At 38.0% G+C, this 23,033-nt stretch overlaps 2 protein-coding genes across 3 annotated transcripts; both read left to right on the top strand.

The window, feature by feature from the left end:
• The first annotated feature begins 315 nt into the window (after window positions 1-315).
• Window positions 316-7,109, top strand: LOC146361062 (B- and T-lymphocyte attenuator-like). Of its 2 annotated transcripts, XM_084922432.1 has the most exons (7): window positions 316-734; window positions 2,923-2,970; window positions 3,706-4,026; window positions 4,160-4,201; window positions 4,279-4,404; window positions 4,486-4,520; window positions 4,599-7,109. In XM_084922432.1, the coding sequence occupies exons 1-7, from the start codon at window positions 635-637 to the stop codon at window positions 4,923-4,925; spliced, it is 999 nt and encodes a 332-aa protein (XP_084778558.1). In that variant the 5' UTR covers window positions 316-634; the 3' UTR covers window positions 4,926-7,109. The 2 variants fall into 2 exon arrangements, with proteins under 2 accessions (XP_084778558.1, XP_084778559.1); XM_084922433.1 differs by lacking the exon at window positions 2,923-2,970.
• Window positions 7,110-9,952: 2,843 nt separating this feature from the next.
• Window positions 9,953-11,926, top strand: LOC146361061 (B- and T-lymphocyte attenuator-like; the record flags this gene model as incomplete). Its single annotated transcript, XM_084921443.1, has 5 exons — window positions 9,953-10,343; window positions 10,478-10,519; window positions 10,597-10,722; window positions 10,804-10,838; window positions 10,921-11,926. Coding segments are annotated over 5 exons (696 nt in total), but the record flags the coding sequence as incomplete, so codon positions are not given.
• Window positions 11,927-23,033: the final 11,107 nt, after the last annotated feature.

The raw sequence follows: 23,033 nt of genomic DNA, 5'->3' as shown, positions 1-23,033 counted from the left end.
TTCAGAAACCTCCCGGAGGACTCCATTAAAACCCAACTGAAAGTGATTGACTGACAGATAAGGGGTCCACGGGTTGATGGTCTTACCAAAACAGCAACCACACACACATGTCAACAGAGTGGGCATTAAAGCCTAACAGGCCACAAAGTCCCCTTCTCCTCTTCAGAACAATGTACACCCTCCGCTCAAACCACAGTGCTCTGCACAAGGTCGCACAAGTTTGCAGGAGAGGCGGACGGCAACTTAAAAGGAAAGGAGAGGGGAAAGGAAGTCAGCTTAAAGAAGGTGAACCACACACTCTACCCAGAAGTGATGATGAAGGTGCACAGGTTCACAGAGCGAAACAAGATTCTGAAATGAAAAGTGTGCGCGAGAGAGGGCTCATGTGGGAACCCCCTGTTTTTGAGATATTTCACTGAATTTGACTTGCAAGATTTGCAGAAGCAAGACCACCCACTGGTGTACACACCCCAGCTTCAATCACACAGAGGGTGGGAGAGAGACAGAGATAAGGGGAAAGGAGTGAGCAGAAAGAGGAAGCAGCAAGTTTCATATCAGTGTTTCTCTTTTTGGTTTATCACATAATAATGCGCTTGGAGTAACATTACTGCCTTGGGCTGGCTGTTACTGGACGATGACGGGAGCTTTTCTCAGCATCATGAGGCCTAATCGATGCTGGACCATCCTCCATGTGTCCATCTTGGTTGGGCTGCTCCTCACCTTAAATGCTCAGAGTAAGTTGATGTTTTTGTACAGATCGTGTTGTGCCGTCTCAGTATTTGTGGAATATTTGCTTTCTTCTCTTCTCAGGCAGTCAGGCTGAGAAGTAAAGTGTTTGCGATTGTACTGGAAATGATCTGATAAAAGTTGTTGGCCTGATTTTTTTAAAGGTTGTGACCCGGAAAATGCCACATCCACATATGATGTAACTTTTGAGTGAAAAGTGGCTGTGAGTCGTGCAGCTTTAAAAAAGATCAGAGGCAGAATTCAGTTAGATCTCAAACTCTCAAACTCAAACTATCAGTGGTATCAGATATCGAAGGCAGATTCTGCCATAAATGGCACAGCCTGCCTTTAAACATCTGCAGAGCTTTCTGTTTCAGATGCTAAAAGTTTTGCTTCTGTTCTCCCAGAGCAGCAGGGTTTCTTACGTGTGGGAGCTTGATGGAAACAATTTGCACAAGAGGAAAAGATCAAAAATATTAAAAAGAAATTCTCAGAGCTCAATTAATCGCCTACTTTATGTTCCTTGTGCTTTTTTATGTGTGTGATGGTTTGGATCAGGGAAGATACTAGCTCCGTGTAATTTCCTGTTTTTAATTTCACATGGGAAACGTAAGATGCACGTAACTTTATTCACAGCCAGTACAGTGACATACGCAAATGAGTGCACTCCTTTAATATAACTAAAATATTAAAGGTGAAGTGTCAGGTATTTAATCTTGTGTGTGCCGTCATTAAAAAGAAACACAGTTGAAAATTAGGAAGCAGTTAGAAGTATAACATCAGTGAATCAGACATAATAGAGCTGCTGTAATTTTTAGTTATGAATAAGGTTAAAAAGACTGTGTGGACTGGGAGAGGCTGTGTTTGTGGGTCTGTGTCAAAAGGAATTGACCACACAAGTAAGAAATGAAACTGTGCAACTTCCTAGAGAGGACACAAGATGTACAGCAGTGGTTTTAATTGAGTAGGAAGAGCAATGTTGTCCATAACCAAAGGTCAACAATGGTCTAGACAAACAGAAAGACACACACACAAAAAAAAGACTGGAGTGGGTGAGACATGAAGTGACAAATAAACTGCTCATAAAACACAAAATAACTTTGCCCAACGCTGATAAAAAGAATGCTGATGAATGGCTTCAAAATCTTTAGTTAAATGAAATCAAAATATTTCTGTGGCTCAGATTAAATCTGTTGTGTTTTACATGGATCTGGTCAGGCCCGCTACAGACACCGCACAGTGCTGACTGTGAGGCATCAGAATGGGCAGATATCAGGCTTCGTAAGAATAAAGGGTGTGGTGTAGATAATTAAATACATTTGTTTACGTGGCAGTATTTCTTACAAAAATACTAAGAGTCTCCTGTTCACAAGAATATTGCTCAGAGAGGGATTTTCCCTCATGACAATGATCACAAACATACTGTAATAAATACACAAGAGGAGAAACAATGATAACACAGACATGGTCACCTGTTGCGATGATGCAATACTCGTCTGGGCCCAATGAAGCCCCACATCCCCGTAAAATTTCTGTTTCTAAAAATGTTTAAAAAGTATCTTGTGCTTGATCAATGGTCTTAATCACATATTTTAAAAAAATTGACAATCTAAATATCACCTCACAGTAATGCTTATTAAAACACCTTTTTCTACAGATTACTTGCTATAGGCACTCTGGTCTACTACAAGGTGTCTTTAAATGTGGTCTAAAGGTGATACAGTTGTCAGTGCTAATATTAATAGTAATCATGAAGGTGGGACCTAAATATTTGTCTGCCATAATGCTGGACTCTGCCTAAAAACACGCCTGCTAAAAGATTTTTCTAAGGTGAATGTTAAACGACAGAAACACTGTGGGACAGCAGCAGCTAAAAGTAATGATTTTATAAATTGTGTCTGCTTATGCAAAAATTATTTATAACAATATAAATGGTGGAGGCAAGCTACGGTTGTAGCCACAGCTGCCCTGGGGCAGACTGACAGAAGCGAGGCTGCCATATCGCACCATCGGCCCCTCTGGCCAACACCAGTAGGCGGTAGGGTAAAGTGTCTCGCCCAAGAACACAACGACCAGGACAGAGAGCCCGGGGATCGAACCGGTTACAGATGCGCTTCCCAACCCCCTGAGCCACGGTTTATGACAATTTCCATGAAAATTAATACATTTATGGCACATTTTTCTGTTTTTTCTCAGGTGTGTCTTTTACAACAAGAACCAAAAATCAATCAAGTACCACAAAAGGTATATTTATCTATTTTACAGGTTTATATGGACTTCACTTAAAGCATAACTATTATTATCAAATTCTTGTCTTGGTAAAAATGTCTAATAATTAATTCGAAAAAAAATTCACAGGCATTCTTAAACTGCTCTGAAGCTTCTGGGTTCAAATTCTCCCTTTTAACATAATATTCTTTGGTAAAAATTGAAAAGCAAAATCATCTCTTAAAGGTTTTCTACAGGACAGTTATGATAGGTGCTGTCCTGAAAACTCAGAAGTTTAAACTTCCAGTTTTCCTGTCATATGATAAACGGCTCCGGGACACCTGCTGGTGGATCTTGTAGTGAGACTGTGAGCTCAGTATTTAAGATCAGTGGAATATCTGACAGTAAAAGGTAGACATGAAATTAATACACGTGGCTTTAGGTTTCCCTTTGTGTTAGGACGGGTTCACTCACAGTTTGCTGAACTGCTGGAGTTCATGCAAATTACTTTTCCACTCAACATCAAATAAATGTCACAAACCTCATGTTTACTTCTATTTTGATCGTATTGTTGCATATGATGGATATGTTTATATATTTATTAGTCTTCAATTAAACAGTCTTTATATAAATGTATTGTCTAAACACCTTAGATCAGTCTCTTGTATAATATATTGTTTTATGTTCTTAATTAAATTAAAATTAACATCAAACATTTCTTAATTTCTAATTGTTCTTCTTTATGTGTTTGGTATAATTTCTCTTCTGCAGGTGACTCTGACTGTTCTAAAGAAATTAGAGTACGTCGCAACACAGTTTATAATGCATCAGTTGGACAACAACTTTGGATTAATTGCACAGTATTTTTTTGCAATGATTCACCACCAACAGTCACCTGGTATAAAGTTGAGAAAACAAATGTCCCCGTCAATGTCAGCGGTGACAGTCACATTAAAACAGAGTGGAAACCTTTAAACAAGTCAGCAGGGATCTTCTATTTGATCTTCCAAAACATTCTCAGAAGTGACTCTGGTCAGTATCAGTGTCAAGGTGGAGGGAGTATAGGTCATGTCATCACTGTCAATGTCTATGGTGAGTGTGGATTTTTCACTAATTATACTTCTCTAAGAAACCTTCACTCACACTGAACAGTGGACTTTTTCTGAATCTCATGATATTTCTGTGTTGTTCAGACTCAGACAGTTTCTCTGTTTTGTTTTTACAGATCATGGTGAAATTACCACTATTACACAGAATAATGTCGGAGGTAAGAAAGATTTTATATAATGTGTGTTGTTGTAGCTGTATTAAATCCAAACTGACTGAAACCTGTTTTTCTTGCAGTCAGCACGACTCCTGCTCCTGAAAATACAGAAACCTTGTTGCTGTACGTGTACTCTGCTGCTGGGATCGCCACATTCGTCATCATAGTCATAATCATATCTGTCATATCAATGCGAGGCTGTAGAGGTGAGGTGTTCTCTCTCCTCTTCAAAATAAAACATCACCAGACATACTGAATACTAAACATGTAAACTGTCCATCCTGCAGGGAAGCCAAAGAAAGACAGTCAAGCTGAAAATCAGGTAAGATATAAAATATTTCAAGCTTATCACATTTTTTCCATCAATAATTTTAACTCAAACATTTTTGGATGTTTCCAGTACATGGAGATCCCCATGGTGGAGCGACCTCTTCCGCAACCCAGCTTGGAGCCCTCACTGAGAGGAAGCCCCTATGCTGCGCCATCTCGGAGATCTACCAAGAGGAAAACTCCACCAAGGCAGCCCAATGAGTTTAGATTATCAAGAGATAATGAGCAGGCTTATGGACCGAGTCATGTGGGCAGAGAGAGACAGAGGAACACCGTGGAGGAGGAGAGCGGCTCTGTTGTGTATGCTGCTCTCAACCACGAGCTGCCTCAGCGGGTTAATCGGCCACGGATGGAGGTGGAAGAAACCTCAGAGTACGCAGCCATCCGTTTGGCATAAAGACCAAGAACTGCTTGACTAAATCACACTAGAGGACAACTGATGAATATCTAAAGCTGGTGTATCTCCACCAGAGGAGACCTGAAGGACAGTTAGAAGGGAATGCAGAGACTCGAAGTAAAGAGTGTGGATACCAAAAACACAACTCATCACTTCTGTAAAAACTGATCTTTGATCTTTGAGTTATACCGCACAGACCATCACACCTTGTCTACCTGAGATCCTGAAGACTTGTTAATAATTTAAATAGCAGAATCAGCACCCTCACATTTTGGTCAATATTTAAAAGCCTACAAGCTTTCATAAGTGTTTTTACTCTTGCTGATTATGCCTCTGCTCAGTTTGGGATTTAGCAGAGTTATGCTGAGATTCTTCACCAGATGTCATGCCACTAACAATGGGTACACTAACAAGAGCTGTGTTAGAGCATGTTTGATATATATGGGCACAATGTCCCAGCACAGACAATACCACCCAGTGTACCTAGCAAATTACACCTACAACATCAATCAACCATAAAATACAACCTGTGCCAAGCAAATCGCAAAGAGTATGGACTAATAGGTACACACATCACATTTTGTTTAGATTTAAAGCTGTTAGGGATTCTAACACCAAAGCTGTTGCCTCATATGGTGCTTAATAGAAGCATTTTGTGTCATGTGGCATCATAAGCAGTCATCTCCAGGGCTGAAAAATGACAGAGGTGCCAAAAACGGCAGTTCCTCAAATGTCCACTTGAGGGTGACTACAAAAGTCAATCCTTGTAGTTAAAATGTCCAAGTTTACACCAGGAATAACATAGCAGCATGTCAAAAAGTAAAGGCTTGAAAATAATAGCAAACTAGCTGGTAATATAACAGCAGTCAGCATTACTTATTTCTGTATGTTACTCCTGTGCAGAGATGGGCAGTAACGCGTTACTTGTTACTTGTAACGCGTTACATTAATCCGATTACTTTTTTCAGGTAACGAGTAAAGTAAGGGATTACTATTGCAAAATCGGTAATTAGATTACCGTTACTTTCCCGTAGGAACGCTGCGTTACTGCGTTACTAAAACCGTGATTTTTTTGCGAGAATGTCTCATGACAGTGACGTAAGCAAGTGCGAAGTTCGTGACAACAGCTGTGTGCAGATCAACAGTGGATCATATATCGAGTGCGGAGAGAGTATGAGCTTGCAGCGTTTAAAGCGTGGAAGTACTGACCTTATTTTGAGTTTGATTCCATAAAAAGTGACAAAAACATTAGTGTCCGTTGTGCGTGGGAAGAAAACTTCTTTTTACAGCGGAAACCCCCCCCCCCCAAACTTCCAAGCAAGCACCGAGTGCGCTACCACGTAATGGGAAACTCACAGAGAAACTCGCGGACTCCTCAACTGACCGCTGCGGCACACCTGCACCAGGGAACACCTCCGCCTCCGCCACTCCTGCTATACAGGTGAAAATAGAGCAACAGGACCGCGAGTCTTTGATTTTATTTATTTTCTGCTGTGTTTTACTTGCATCTATTTGAAAGAGTGAGTGTAAACAAAAAAATATATATTTTATTTTATGTGCTGGAATGTGCAGAAAATAGGTTTAAATGTTAAACTAATTTCTTCCAGTCAGAGAATGTTGCATATAATTACATTTTTGCTTGATGCATAAAGTTAAAAGGTTAAAACTAATAAAACAAGTTTTTTTAAAAAAGAGACTTTTCCATCTGATTACATTTTGTATGATGGATTATGCAGAAAAAGTAGAATTGGGGTGAAAAATTCAATTCAATTCAATTCAATTTTATTTATATAGCGCCAAATCACAACAAAAGTCGCCTCAAGGCGCTTCATAGATACAGAGAAAAACCCAACAATCATATGACCCCCTATGAGCAAGCACTTTGGCGACAGTGGGAAGGAAAAACTCCCTTTTAACAGGAAGAAACCTCCGGCAGAACCAGGCTCAGGGAGGGGCGGCCATCTGCTGCGACCGGTTGGGGTGAGAGAAGGAAGACAGGATAAAAGACATGCTGTGGAAGAGAGACAGAGGTTAATAACAGATATGATTCAATGCAGAGAGGTCTATTAATACATAGTGAGTGAGAAGAAAAATCTATTGCTTTATCACCTATTCAGGTTGTAAATCATGTTTTTAAAAAGTAACTAAGTAACTAAGTAATTAATTACTTTTGAAAATAAGTAATCAGTAAAGTAATGGGATTACTTTTTTGGGGAAGTAATCAGTAATTAGTTACTGTTTACATTTTTCAAGTAACTTGACCAACACTGCTCCTGTGTGCTGCAGAGCTCCAGTGCTGTGTCAAAATGATGTAAAACAACAGCACTGTTCCTGTTAGGATGTCAGTTCATTAGCAGGAATGTGCACATTGTAGTGTATTTTAGTTCAATTCTATATACGCGATCATCCTGCCATTATTCCTCATTAGTTTACCAAATATTTATTAACATGCTGCTAAAATTAGGTTCTCACTGTTTTTGTGTTACAGTAAAAATTGTTGAAAATATATCTGTGCTGGGATATTAATGCATCATTTTAAAATAATAAAAATGTAGATTTGTGACCAGATCTGGAAAGATGTGCAACTTCTGCAGGGATGTGGGTTAAGAGCCATATACAGGTAGCAAACTCAGGGAGAGAGAGATGATCATTGTTCTGAGGATTATTGTCAATGTATTTGTGTGCATGACACATGAGTAAACTGTCTTCTAAGACAGAGGTGTCACAGAAGCTGTAGTCAGGTTAAGTCGTAGTACGAAACAAATTTTTGGAGATTTTTATGATTGTGTGTATTGATTTGAATGGGGTTTTTTTTTGTCATGCACTCACTGCGATGTTCCTCTGTTGCACATCCATGACTTGAATTAACTCTTGAGAAACTTCCCTATGATAACAGTAATGGTTATCTGTCTGTATCATATCAGCTATCCACTGACTTTCTGACTACATGAATGACTAATGAGCTATTGTACTTATTGTGATTCTTTTGGAAATAGAAATTTAATATTAATCATTTTGTGCAATTAAAAACTATAATATTTTCTCCATATCTGTTAGATTTTAAAAAAGATTATAATGATTCATTCTCATCCTGTTTTCCCTGTAAAGAAATGAATTTAAAAAATCTATGCTTTTGTTTTAATCTGATTAATACCCAAAGTTTCAAGTGGTATATATATACTGAGTGTTTCTGCCTTCAAACCATAAACTCTGGTACTCTGGTAACTCTGGTATGCATCCGAAGACACTCCTAATCAGAAGCAGGAAGTAAAGTCAACCACATATCATGCACTGTCACATACAGAGCACATACAGTTTTTACACAAGTTCACAGCTGGTTCCTTAAATGTCTGCCATGAAACATTACTCGTGCAGGACCGTCCTTTATTCGCTGATCTTCACAGTCCTCATCCTCACTTCAGATGCTGAGAGTAAGTGATTCTTATTAATTTTAAATGCTCCATTTCAGTCTGAACATGTCTTTGTTTCTCTGTTCACGGCTGAGTTTAATATTTTTGCTGTTACAGTTCAAACATTGTGGAAATCAGCTGTAAAAGGTTTAAAATATCCTTTACCTTTTGCTATACACAATAATCCAAAGCAGGCAACTAATACTTTTTCATAGTAATTTACAGGATATGCTGAAAGGCTTGACCGCGCAGCCTTCAAACCTTCCGCCTTCAAACCTTCCGCCTTCAAAGAAAGCCTCAACATGAAGGACAAAAGAAGACGCAGTGAAATGGTCTTTGATGCTGCAGATTTTAGTTGAGTTCACACATGTGGACGATCTTTAGAGTTTTTCTGGATATGTTAGTATTACTAAAACAATACCATCTTACTTATACCACTTACTATACTAATCTTGAATCAATATAAATTTTTTTCTATAACTGTTCTGTCATTACAGAATCTCACGAAATGTCACAGTGCAGCTGTTTCACCTCATATTTAGCTTCTTTTTTTGAACATTTTGATCCAATCATAAAAACACCCAGCCTCTAATATTCAAAAATTTGAGCACTAGTTAAGATTACTTTAGTAATTTTGGTAAATGGAGTGCACGGTCATTTCTAATCTGTAGCTAACAACATTAAAGGAAAACTGAAAATTCATCAGATCTCAATGGGAAATATATGGACTGGGTAATGTGTTAGGAATGAAAGGATGCCACATTGTGTAATGAAGATGACGATTATCGACCTACAAAGGCCGAATTCAAAGACAGATTGAAAATCCAATTAAAAAACCATTTGCTTCAGACCTAGTCCATTTTGGCAAACTGTCACTGCAGCAACTCAAAATGGTACTCAGCAGTTTGTGTGACCCCCATGTGCTTGTATGCATACCGGACAGTGCTGAGGGTGAAGCTGCTCCCATCTGTCACAGGTCACCAGTGGTGGACCGGCCTATACTGATATTCTCACAGAAAAAAGTCTCACAGCTATTTTTTAAACTCCTCTGAAGCTTCTGATTTTATGTTCTGCTTCTCAAATGGAACAAAGTGAAAAGCAAAATCATCTCTTAAAGGTTTTCTACAGGACAGTTATGATAGGTGCTGTCCTGAAAACTCAGAAGTTTAAACTTCCAGTTTTTCTGTCATATGATAAACGGCTCCGGGACACCTGCTGGTGGATCTTGTAGTGAGACTGTGAGCTCAGTATTTAAGATCAGTGGAATATCTGACAGTAAAAGGTAGACATGAATTTAATACACGTGGTTTTAGGTTTCCCTTTGTGTTAGGACGGGTTCACTCACAGTTTGCTGAACTGCTGGAGTTCATGCAAATTACTTTTCCACTCAACATCAAATAAATGTCACAAAGTGATTTTTCTTTTTAATCTTTTTTTTCATTCTTACTGTTTGTCATACCTCATGTTTACTTCTCTTTTGATCGTATTATTGCACAATGGATATGTTTATATATTTATTAGTCTTCAATTAAACAGTCTTTATATAAATGTATTGTCTAAACACCTTTGATCAGTCTTTTGTATAATATATTGTTTTATGTTCTTAATTAAATTAAAATTAACATCAAACATTTCTTAATTTCTAATTTGTCTTCTTTATGTGTTTGCTATAATTTCTCTTCTGCAGGTGACTCTGACTGTTCTAAAGAAATTAGAGTACGTCGCAACACAGTTAATAATGCATCAGTTGGACAACAACTTTGGATTAATTGCACAGTATTTTTTTGCAATGATTCACCACCAACAGTCACCTGGTATAAAGTTGAGAAAACAGATGTCCCCGTCAATGTCAGCGGTGACAGTCACATTAAAACAGAGTGGAAACCTTTAAACAAGTCAGCAGGGATCTTCTATTTGATCTTCCAAAACATTCTCAGAAGTGACTCTGGTCAGTATCAGTGTCATGGTGGAGGGAGTATAGGTCATGTCATCACTGTCAATGTCTATGGTGAGTGTGGATTTTTCACTAATTATACTTCTCTAAGAAACCTTCACTCACACTGAACAGTGGACTTTTTCTGAATCTCATGATATTTCTGTGTTGTTCAGACCTCAGACAGTTTCTCTGTTTTTTTTTTACAGATCATGGTGAAATTACCACTGTTACACAGAATAATATCAGAGGTAAGAAATGTTTTATATAATGTGTATTGTTGTAGCTGTATTAAATCCAAACTGACTGAAACCTGTTTTTCTTGCAGTCAGCACGACTCCTGCTCCTGAAAATACAGAAACCTTGTTGCTGTATGTGTACTCTGCTGCTGGGATCGCCACATTCGTCATCATAGTCATAATCATATCTGTCATATCAATGCGAGGCTGTAGAGGTGAGGTGTTCTCTCTCCTCTTCAAAATAAAACATCACCAGACATACTGAATACTAAACATGTAAACTGTCCATCCTGCAGGGAAGCCAAAGAAAGACAGTCAAGCTGAAAATCAGGTAAGATATAAAATATTTCAAGCTTATCACATTTTTCCATCAATAATGTTAACCCACAAACATTTTTGAATGTTTAAAGCAGATGGAGATCCCCATGGTGGATCAATTCTTTTCAAAAGTCATCTTCAAGCACTTGGAAAGAGGAAAGAGGAAGACCCTCTGCTCTGCGATCTCGGAGATGTAACAAGGACACCATCATCGTAACTCAATGAGCTGACATTATCAAGATATGATGAACAGGCATATTGACCAAGGAGGGCAATATGCCTGTTCGAGGAGGAGAGCAGCTATGTTGTGTTTGCTGCTCCCAACCACAAGCTGTACAATTAGCAGGTGATGCAAAGATTTACTTGAAGTGTAAAATACAACCTGTAAACCATAAGCAGTCATCTCCAGGGCTGAAAAATGATGTCCAAGTGCCAAAGCCTGCAGTTCTTTAAATGTCCACTTGAGGCGGTCTCAAAGTTTACAGCAGAAATAAACATGGTTACAGGATGGTACAAGAAAATAGTTTTGGTCTCTGTGGCTAATTTCCCAGTTTATTTCATTAGCTTGTCAGAATCCTGGAGTTTTCGATCCAGCCTTTTCAGTTTTTCTACTTTCAATTTCTGTCATTTTTTATTTTTTGTGTCTGACTTCTAGTCATATCATTTTTTTATTTTTTATTTTTTATCTGTATTAGTTATTTCTTGTTGATTTTGTTATATAGCCTAAGGCTTTTTTTTTCTTGAAGTTTCTGTCTTCTGTTCCTTATTTTAGTTTTTTTCGTCCCCATGTTTGTCCATATCTTATTTATTCTCCATCATATTGTTAGATGTTCCTTTAATTACCTACTTCCTGTTTTATTTTGCTAGTCTTCCATGTGTTGTGTTCAGTTTTGCTTTTGACTTTGTTCAACTGTCTCATTCTCCCCATCTGTCTCCACTTCCCCACTTCTTTGTACATAAAGTTGCTCTCTCTCCTTGTCCTTTGTCAGTGTCTGTTCTATCCTACTATTGTTAGCCTTAGTATGTTTTCTAGTTTTTGGTTTCATTAAGTTCATTGTTCATTTTTATTATTTTGTACTTGTTTTAAGTTTTGTACAACCTGCTGTCAGTCCACAATAAATGGCTTGCATTCAAATTCAAATTTCAAATTCAAATTTTATTTGTCACATACACAGTCATACACAGTACGATATGCAGTGGAATGCTTAGACAACTGCTCGTGACCTAAAGAAAAAAAGAAAAGGCTATGAATAAGATAGTCAAAGGAGCTTGCAAAGAAAAGCGTCTGGACTTCTTTAAGTTACTTGAAGACGTTTCACCTCTCATCCGAGAAGCTTCTTCAGTTCTAAGGTCAAATGGTGGAGAGTCCCAGATATAAACCTAGTGGGAGTATCCCCCCACAGAGGGACAAAAGGACCCCCTGATGATCCTCTAATCGCCTGAGCCAAGGTGTGAAACTGGGTGTGGGTCCCAATCAGCCAGAGTTTCGGGTGTGTTCATTGTGAAACCTGGCCCCACCTTATCGTGCGAATTCCTGAGGTCAGATGGCCCAGGATGTGAGTGGGCGTTAAGGCGTCTGGGAAGGGATCTCAAAACTGGATTATAGATGGCAGAGAGTTGGTGTCGTAAACCCCCGCCTCTGTTCAAAGATGGTCGCTCACAGTGGACATAGATGGCTTCTTTCACTCCTCTTTCAAACCATCTGTCCTCTCTGTCCAAAATGTGAACATTGGCATCCTCGAAAGAGTGTCCTTTATCCTTAAGATGCAGATGGACTGCTGAGTCTTGTCCTGTGGAGGTTTAATTGCCAGTCCATCTGCATCTTAAGGATAAAGGACACTCTTTTGAGGATGCCAATGGAACGCTGCGTTACTGTGATTTTTTGCAAGAATGTCTCATGACAGTGACGTAAGCGAGTGCGACGTTTGTGACAACAGCTGTGTGCAGATTAACAATGGATAATATATCGAGTGCGGGAGAGAGTATGAGCGTGCAGCGTTTAAAGCGTGGAAGTACTGACCTTATTTTTAGTTTGATTCCATAAAAAGTGACAAAAACATTAACGTCCGTTGTGCGTGGGAAGAAAACTTCTTTTTACAACAAAAAAACCCCCCTAAACAAGCACCGAGTGCGCTACCACGTAATGGGAAATTCACAGAGAAGCTGCCGTATCCTTCCACTGACCACTGCGGCACACCTGCACCAGAGCACACCTCCGTCTACCCTACTCCTGCTTTACAGGTGAAAATAGAGCAACAGGACCCTGAGTCTTTGATTTTATTTATTTTCTGCTGTGTTTTACTTGCATCTATTTGAAAGACTGAGTGTAAACACAAAAAAAATTTTTTATTTTATGTGCTGGAATGTGCAGAAAATAGGTTTAAATGTTAAACTAATTTCTTCAAGTCAGAGAATGTTGCATATAATTTAATTTTTGCTTGATGCATAAAGTTAAAAGATTAAAACTGATAAAACAAGTTAAAAAAAAAGAGACTTTTCCATTTGATTACATTTTGTATGATGGATTATGCAGAAAAAGTAGAATTGGGCTGAAAGATCTATCGCTTTATCACCTATTCAGGTTGTAAATCGTGTTTTTAAAAGTAACTAAGTAACCAAGTAACTAAGTAATTAATTACTTTTGAAAATAAGTAATCAGTAAAGTAACGGGATTACTTTTTTGGGGAAGTAATCAGTAGTTAGTTACTGATTACTTTTTTCAAGTAACTTGACCAACACTGCTGCAAAGACATGTATCTCACACTAAATTAAAACAGTGCAGATACAAAGATATTACTTATTCATTCATATCCCTGTTTCACTTCTCAAGAGTTTTTTTTTTTTTAATCTTTGCCTTGTAGCTGTAGGTTACAACTGTCAGGGAAGCAAGATCAAGAAGCAACCCTTCATCAGATTATAGTGTGGTATCCTCCTCCCTCATTTTCCAGATGAATGAAAGAAAGCACTTTGGTATCTTACCTCGACTTAACCATCTGACTTCAGTATAGAGGAGGAGATCCCCAAACTCGGCAGAGCATTCCTCCAGTAACAACCTGAAGCTTTGGTGTTGCTCTGCCTTACTCGGTGTATAAATGCTCAATCAACAATCTTTTATTCCATACAATTCAACACTTTATGAGCATAAACCATCTGGAGGGGAGATGAGCACGGGAGGGTGTCCGCCTGATCTCGAAGTGTCTGAGCGTTCCACACATTCTTATAGCTTAAGCCCCCCCTCCACCTAGTCATAAAACCTAAACATCCACATTCTTTCTCTCTCTCAGTGAGCCTAAGTTATGACCTTGGTTTCCTGTGCAGTATGTTCTGTTCTTTTCTAATCAGACAAATAAGGTGATGACTCTCTGAAAACAGTATTTCTTATAACTCAGCAGTATAATGCATCATAAAACAATATCATTCATTCACAACAAATGAGCAGTCTAATGTAATACAAATCAGTTTAATAACTGTAATAGTTATCACCTCTTCAGGAGAATAATGCAAACTAAAACTACATAATGATTTCACAATCTTTAGTTAGGGGTCTAACGTGGCATAAGATAATATAATAATCTCACAGTAGACACAGGGACACTGACACCAAGTGCATGTTGTATGTCTGTATACACTGCAAAGACATGTATCTCACACTAAATTAAAACAGTGCAGATACAAAGATATTACTTATTCATTCATATCCCTGTTTCACTTCTCAAGAGTTTTTTTTTTTTTAATCTTTGCCTTGTAACTGTAGGTTACAACTGTCAGGGAAGCAAGATCAAGAAGCAACCCTTCATCAGATTATAGTGTGGTATCCTCCTCCCTCATTTCCCAGATGAATGAAAGAAAGCACTTTGGTATCTTACCTCGACTTAACCATCTGACTTCAGTATAGAGGAGGAGATCCCCATACTCGGCAGAGCATTCCTCCAGTAACAACCTGAAGCTTCGGTGTTGCTTTGCCTTTGCTCGAATGGAGCTGATGACATTAACATTATTAACAACAGGCAGCACGACATGGTCAAATTCCATAACTTTTGGGCATATAGCCTGTTGGTAAGTGATGCAATGACAGTTTAGAAACTAAACTCCTGAGTAACAACCTGCCACAGCAGTATTCAGTTGTCACAGACACGAGCTTTTCAACAGGCATTTTTTTTTTTTTGCAAAGTAGTCTTTCAGTAATTGTAAATATCTGCTGCTCTGCCTGTAGTTTTCAGTTGAAGTAAAAAAGTCCCCAAACAACATCTGAATGAAAACAGCCAGCTGACTCCGCACACTGAATTAAAAATGATTTGCACCTATGCATGTCGAATTCCAGCTGTTATAATGCATCTGCAGACATTGCAGACATTCTCCTTGCCACAATATTTGCACCAAGTACACTGGCAATAACAGACAAAATTTCTTTAGTACTTTTACGGTCACTGGATAACGGCTACGTCTAATGCGTTTTCCTTTGAAAACACTTCGTTTTGGCCTCCCGTCCACACTGCGATGGCGTTTTCCCCAAGGAAAAACACAGCGTTTTGAAAATGCTTTCGAAAACGCATAGATTTCAAAACGGAGCTGTCCCGTCACAGTGTGGACAATCAAAAAGGCAGACTTTCTAAAACGTTGACACATTTTAGTCATGTGATACAGTCATGTGACCAATTAAACAAAGAGGGCATTGTACAGCAGTTGTTTTGATTGCTCTCAATTCTGACAGCCCTACAAAAAGATTAATATCAGTTTGTACATGCTCCAGATAGCTTTTCTTCAAATTCTTTAATTCTCACTTGCTTTTGCTCATGTGTAGGACTTGAACGTAAGCATTTTGGGCCCTTTCAATGTGGACGCACAACTCTGTGAAAACGACTGAAAACGCTAATGTGGACGCAGAGCATTTTCAGATGAAAATGCCGTTTTCAAATCTATCCAGGCTAGTGTGGACGTAGCCAACATTTCAGCCATGCAGTCATAGCCTCTTTTACAATCCTGCCATTAGTGAAGGGCTTTTTGTGCTTTGTTAAAATATGTTCATTCAGTCATGAGCTGCTGTAACATGAAACAAGTGGCTGAATTGGCACCTCAGCATACACTCAAGTTCTTTAAAAACTTGGTAATGAACTACTAATTTTATTCAGGTGTGTTGCAGCAGGGACCCATGGAAAAGTTTCAGGACACCGGCCCTCGAGGACCTGACTTTGACACCTGTGCTCTACGCCCTAGTTCAGTTGACAGATGTATTTACATAGATGCGCCACCTGCATGAAGGACTTCTAAAATGCATTAATAAATAGGTTTTGCAGGAGGTTAAAAAATATTATCCACGCTAATAGAAGACATTCTGTTGAATTGTTGATTTGCTAAAATGCTTGTGTGTTTTTTCTTTTGCAAATTGTTGTTATTTCCAAAATTTTGTATCGGCCTTATTCCTGTGTGCTGCAGAGCTCCAGTGTTGCTACAAAATGATGTTAAACAGCTGCACAATTGTTCTGTTGGCATGTTAGTTCATTACCAAGAATGTGGGTGCTGTTATTTTCAGCCAATGCTATGCACACAATCATCCTGCCATTAATGCTCACTGGTTTATCAAATGTTTATTAACCTGCTACTAAAATTAGTCTCAGTGGTTGTCAGTGCACATCCATGACATCCGTACTGTTGTGAAACCACACCTCTGATAACAGTTATCGTTTAATGTCTTACACACTGTCTGTACCATATCAGCTATCCACTCACTTTCCAACTACATTAATGTAGTTGCAAAGGTCAAGGCCAGAGATCGCCCGTCCTGGAAATGCATTGTTGACAACCTCCCCTGTCAACCGCCGGCTAGGGACAAAAGAAAGAAGAAAGAACTACATTGTTGACTGATGAGCTCCTGTAGTTTTAGTGATTCATTTGGAAGTTTAGGATGTAATATTAGTCATTTTGTGCAATTAAATAATACTGATTTTTCTATATGTCTCATTTTAATTAAGATCACGATAATGAATTATTCTCATACTGTGTTTGTGTAAAGCACTATAGTAAAAAAAAAACCCTGAAAAATACACCAAGGTGTGTTGGTGCTGTGGTAGGTACATACTGGGTGTAACACTATTATGCATCCAAAGACCCCTGTAATCAGAAACAGGAAGTGAAGTCAACCATATATCATGCACTGTCACATACAGAGCACATACAGGTTTTACACAAGTACACAGCTGGTTCCTTAAATGTCTGCCATGAAACATTACTTGTGTCGGACCATCCTCTATTTGCTGATCTTCCCAGTCCTCATTATCACTCCGGATGCTCAGAGTAAGTGATTCTTACTAACTTTAAATGGCTCTATTTCAGTCTGAACCCTGCTGAGTTTAATATTTGCACTGTTACAGGTGGAAAATGCAGAAAACAGCTACAAAATTTTAAATATCCTTTACTGTTTACCTTAAATGTTAATTCAGTGCACGCGTCTAGTATTTTTTTATAGTATTCTTAAGATGCACCAAAAGGCTTGACCGCGCAGCGCTCACACAATCTGTCTACCAAAAGCCTCAACACGAAGGACAAAATGCTGTGAAATGGTCTTTGATGCTATGATGTAGATTTTAGCTCAACATGTGAATGATTTTTAGACTTTTTCCAGATATGTTAATAGTAGCAACACAATACCATCCATTTACTGTGCCAATCTTGAATCAATATAAATCTGAATTTAAAAAAAAAACTTTTTTGAAAATGATGATGATTCTTTTAACAAATCTTTAATGTACTGAAGGACTGGACTCATTAAAGGAAACTTATATTTAACCACTTTGTGAACATTTTGTTCCAAATCCTAAAAACAATATTCCAAAGTTTAAAAAGCTTAAATCTGTTTGTTTCTTTTTTTAAAAGAATTTGTTTCAGTCAATTCAGAGCAGCAACGTGCTCAAACCACAAATACACCACAGACTAACTTTCTAACCTGATTGTACTGTTTAGTGACACAGGTGCAGCATGGAAACCTATAAAGCTTTTTCTGTGATCTAATTCAGATAGATTTAGAAAAACTTAATTTAGGTAAATATATGCTCAGTCTTTCCTAATCTATATTTTGTTGTTCTTGTTTCTGCAGGTGATGACTCTGACTGTTCTACAGAAATTAGAGTACGTCGCAACACAGTTCATAATGCCTCACTTGGACATCAACTTAGGATTAATTGCACAGTTATTTTTTGCAGTGATTCACCACCAACAGTAACCTGGTATAAAGTTGAGAAAACAGATGTCCCCGTCAATGTCAGCAGTGACAGTCACATTAAAACAGAGTGGAAACCTTTAAACAAGTCAGCAGGGATCTTCTATTTGATCTTCAAAAACATTCTCAGAAGTGACTCTGGTCAGTATCAGTGTCATGGTGGAGGGAGTATGAGTCATGCAATCACTGTCAATGTCCACGGTGAGTGATCCTTTATACACATCAAGACTAAATGATGACTACATGATTTTATTTTTTCCTGCTACAGAATAATTCATTCAACATCCCTCATTAATTCTCAGATAATCTGATTTATGATATGATTTCTGAAAAACAAACAGCTCAAATGTTTTTCAGATAATGTGAAGCTCACCACAGCTTCGTGGACAACTTTGGCACCAGGTAAGAAACCTCCGTTTACCGTTTTTCTTGCCTCGTTTTGGTAACATTATGTTTCCCACCACTAATTTTATATCACTGCTTCTTTGATGCTACATCAATTGTCCTCTGATTTCTTGCAGTGAATACAACTTCTGCTGGCACTTTCTGGCCAGTCATATACCGTGTTGTTGGGAGTGTGGTGTTTGTCACCGTAGTAATATTAATATGTGTTACATCGAAGCAAGGTTGCAAAGGTGAGATGTTTGGGTTTGTATATAGAGGAACTGGTTGTGCTGCTGAAAGGATAAAGTTTAAACCGAAAAATAGTAAAAAAAAAATAAAATTAATTAATTAATTAAAATTGCACATAAAGTTAATACTTATGTCATGCTGTGCACATTCACTATCATGATCCTGAGAAGATGAACTGACTTCCGTTCATCTGTGTTATCCAGGAAAACCGAGGAAGACAACAAAACCAAGTCAGGAGCGCTACACTCATATCTATGACAACGATGTATGATGACGATCCTCATGTCTGAAATGCTCTAAAATCAGTCTGTGAAGCTCAATTTATTATAATCAGCATATTTTACTGATGTGTGAGCTAAGCCTTGCTACAATTTCTTATTTAAATCTACTGGCGTCTCACTGGTGTGTGTTACCGTATACCCAGTTTAGTATTTTTTGAATTCCTGTAAATCAAATCAAACTGTAGAAGTGAAATTTCCTACTTGAGAAACCACTATTGTTTAGTCTGCAAAGACTGCGGGTGCATGTGTGTGTGTGCGTAAGTGTGCATGTGTGTACGTGCGTGTGTGTGGTGTATGACACATTGGAAAGGTAATAGTTTTGCTTCCTGTACAGGTAACAGTTTTGCACACATCCTGTGCAAACAGGACCTTTGACTGTATTTATGATTGAATTAGTGTGTTTGCATCGCTGCTCTCTGTCGTTGATGATTAAAGAAGCTTTTCTTCTTTGGTATTTGAGTGTCTTTGCATTTGGGAGCAGGAAGTAGAATTGAACCACACACCACATGAGCATATGTGAAGACAACGGCTCAAATGGTTTTACAGAAAAAGAAAAGGAAGATGTAACTCATAAAGTTAGCCTTCCACTCATTATCCCACAGCTGTTATTGCACTAAGAAAACTATATTTTACTTCAAAAGTTACTTGTTAAATAACAACATAACAAAATACTTTGATGTGTCTAAAATAAACCACACTACAAGCACATTGCACAATGGCTGCAATGCATTAGCTCATAGTTTGGAAAGTTTCCATTATAACCAGATGGTGATATTGTCGCAGCATCGCTCTATTGTGATAAACTAACCAAACCGCAATGAGACACTTGTGCAACATTGCAGCAATGTAATAAAACAGTAATACGATGTATTTTACAGATTGCACCCATAATTTTCTATCACAGTTGGGGTAATGGTGTAATAATGACTGTGAAACATTTTAAAAAGTTGATGAAATATATTTAGAACATTCTTTTGTAACAATACAGCAATGCTCAGGTCCAGTGTTTTTGAGCATAGAATATCAAGCATCAGAATAAGGAATGTTACTACCATGTTGCACCAACCCAGTGGTTCCCAAACTTTTTTTGCTAGGCCCCCCTTTGTTTTACAAGAAAAATGTTCGCGCCCCCCCCCCCCCGCACGCGCACAAACACATCCTCCAACCACACACACCCCTATTTTGCTCCATTGCGGTTTATTTCACACCTCAAACATTTAGTAAACAATTAAGCAAATACAAGTAATCTGCAATAAATTACAGGTAGTAATAAAATAAAATACTAACTCTTTTACGCTACGTCCGCACCTACACGGGTATTTTTGAAAACGCAGCTGTTTCATCCACATGTAAACAGCGTTTTGAATCACCGAAAACTGACATTTTTTAAAAACTGTTTACATGAGATGAATTGCAGAATGGCAGATAGAGACAAAATACTGTTACTGTTAATCTGACTATCTTCAGGTTTTACACGCTTACATACACACACGCAGTTACTGTCCCTCCATTTAGAAAGACAGAGGTGTCACAGTGTAATTATTTTACGTGTAGTTATTTTTTTCCCGTGTAATAATATTCAACATTGCTGTCAATACATTTTTCCAAAAATGCCTATCTGTGCAAAATGGGTTTAAAAACATAAACAGCTGTAGGATACTGTTTGTCCATGATTTGAACCGGGGGACAAATCGTGGCAGGATCAGCCTGATATTATTTGTATCCCACTGTAACTTTACTGTATAAAGAGCTAACATCTCCAAAATGTCAGGAGTAGTTAGTCATTATGAGAAGTGTTTGTGAACTAAAAATCAAGAATGTGGGATACTGTTTGCCCGTGATTTGAAGAGCCCAGCGCGTGCTCCCGATGCAGGGAAAACCAATTATGCAGGGGAGACCTACCTTGGCACTTGTGCAGGTGAAATCAAAGGGAAGATATGCTTCACCATATTTTCTAGTCTTTGGCTTAGAATGAAGTTGGTTTGGAAACATATTCAGCTATGCTTCATCTCCCATGCTAGCAGTGTCCAAGCGTTTTGTTCCCCCCCCTTTTCATACCTAGGGGGTGGGCCCCACACTTTGGGAAGGTCTGCACCAACCAAACTTTGTAGGAAACAAAAATTGTTAAAAAAAAAAAAAAATTAGCTTACTAGTATAATTTGCAGGCTAATAGTAAAGCCGTTATGACAGAATGCTATGTGTGATAGTTAGTGCAGCACTTATGAAAGATGGCTATTTTAAAAAGCAGAAACCTTGGCTAAATGTTTGGGCCTAGTTTCAGATACTAATTTAGCAGGTTGCTAAGCTAATATGCTAAATGCTAATTTGTTAGTTTCAACTGAATACAAACTGCAGCTGAGGTTGTTGGGAAAGTGATTGGTCATAAATTATTATTTGGACAACCAAAACCTGACTTATGCTCAAACCTGATGGGGATTATATATTGAAATTCATCTCCATTACCAGTGCTGATTTTGTAGACATCCTTTTTAAAAAACATAATTTCACACATTTTTTAGGTGGTTTATTATTGTTTTGCTAACTTTGGAGTAGTCTAAGCTATCTATAGTATTTCTGACCTTATCCCTATAGGCTATAAAATTAGGCTTTTTTTTTTATCACTAGCAATGTAATGTGACAACTCTGAAGATCTGTACAGTTTCCTGGATACACACATACATGCATCATCCATTAAGATAAAGAACCAAGATAAACTAAGACAGAACAGACTCATAGTCGGTTTCAAAGTGATCTGAAAGCCCATGAGAATAGGTAGGTCTTCAATAAATGTTAACATCAGTACCTCTAGTACAAGGAGTGGATGAACCAACTTATGCTGCCATCATAGCATGGCTGAAAAAAAATCTTTAATGAAAACTGGGTTTAATAACAAGGTGATACCCTCTAATAAGCCAGCAAAATCACTAATACTGAATATTAATGACTTATGTATGTGCTTTCTGGATTCATGTTGTTTTTATGCTCTCTAGAAGAGACATATGCAGCAAAAACTGAAAGAATGTCAAGGCACTGTCTACTAAATAACATTTATAATACATTAATTTAACCTGTTCATGTTTAACCAAATGTTTAAATCTGTTTAATGTCCTGATGAATCCTTGCATTCCAAAACGCCTGAGTTTTTCTAAGTTTAGAAGAGAGTGCTTTTGACTCAAAAGCACTCTCTTCTAAACTAAACTTTGATCTTTAAGACCAATAACATATTTCGGCTAAAATTGAATGGATATTGCTTAGTTGATAAGCAAGCTAATTGTAATTGTAACTCTTAAGCGTTTATTTATTTATTTTTCTTCTCCTTTTTTATATCTATTTATTAGCTTGTTTTTGAGCTGATGTAGCCGGAGCCTTGTCATCTTGTCTCTCTATATGCTGCACTGGATATGGCAGAGATGACAATAAAGTTTACTTTGACTTTGACTAAAAAAAGTTATTTGTAAGAAAAGTATCATATTAAACAATCAAAATGATATAGAATGTTATTGGGCTTTGCAAGGTTGAAAATATGGGGCTGTAATAAGATAGCCAAAGCTTAGTTAACTTAAGGTCATGTGGTGACAGAGGGACAAAGGCAGAGTACATCAAAGGCAGGTCATAATAGAATAGAATAGAATAGAATAGCCCTTTACCGTCACTGTACATGTACAACAAAATTGTGGGTGCCTCACACCAACTGTGCAGGAATAAAATATACCACAGGGCCTTCACACAGACTGTAACAAGCATGTTGCAGTACCCAGAAACAAACCCAAAAAACTCCAGAGAAAACCCACACAGGCACACTGAGCACACTTAAACTCTACATTGAAATGCCCCAGTTGACCAGATAACATCCTTTCTGTGGGACAGCAGTGCCAACCACCGCACCACAGAGCAGCCTTTTCAGGCCATTATTAGTTTGACTTACATGTTTTTGTTTCCGATGCATGCTACATGCTTGTTCTTGCTAATTAAACTGAAATATACTCTCAAGTTATAATCCTAAGTTGAGAATCATAAACAGTTTGGACTTTGGAAGGTGGGGATTGAGAGCATGTGATTTTTATGTCATATTTTTCACTTT

This window comes from Perissodus microlepis, chromosome 23 (genome assembly GCF_051167445.1).
Source record: "Perissodus microlepis isolate ML-2025 ecotype Zambia chromosome 23, ASM5116744v1, whole genome shotgun sequence".
NCBI classification, from domain to species: Eukaryota; Metazoa; Chordata; class Actinopteri; order Cichliformes; family Cichlidae; genus Perissodus; species Perissodus microlepis.
Note: the sequence above shows the minus strand (reverse complement) of the source record. Positions and strands in the feature narration are given on the sequence as shown.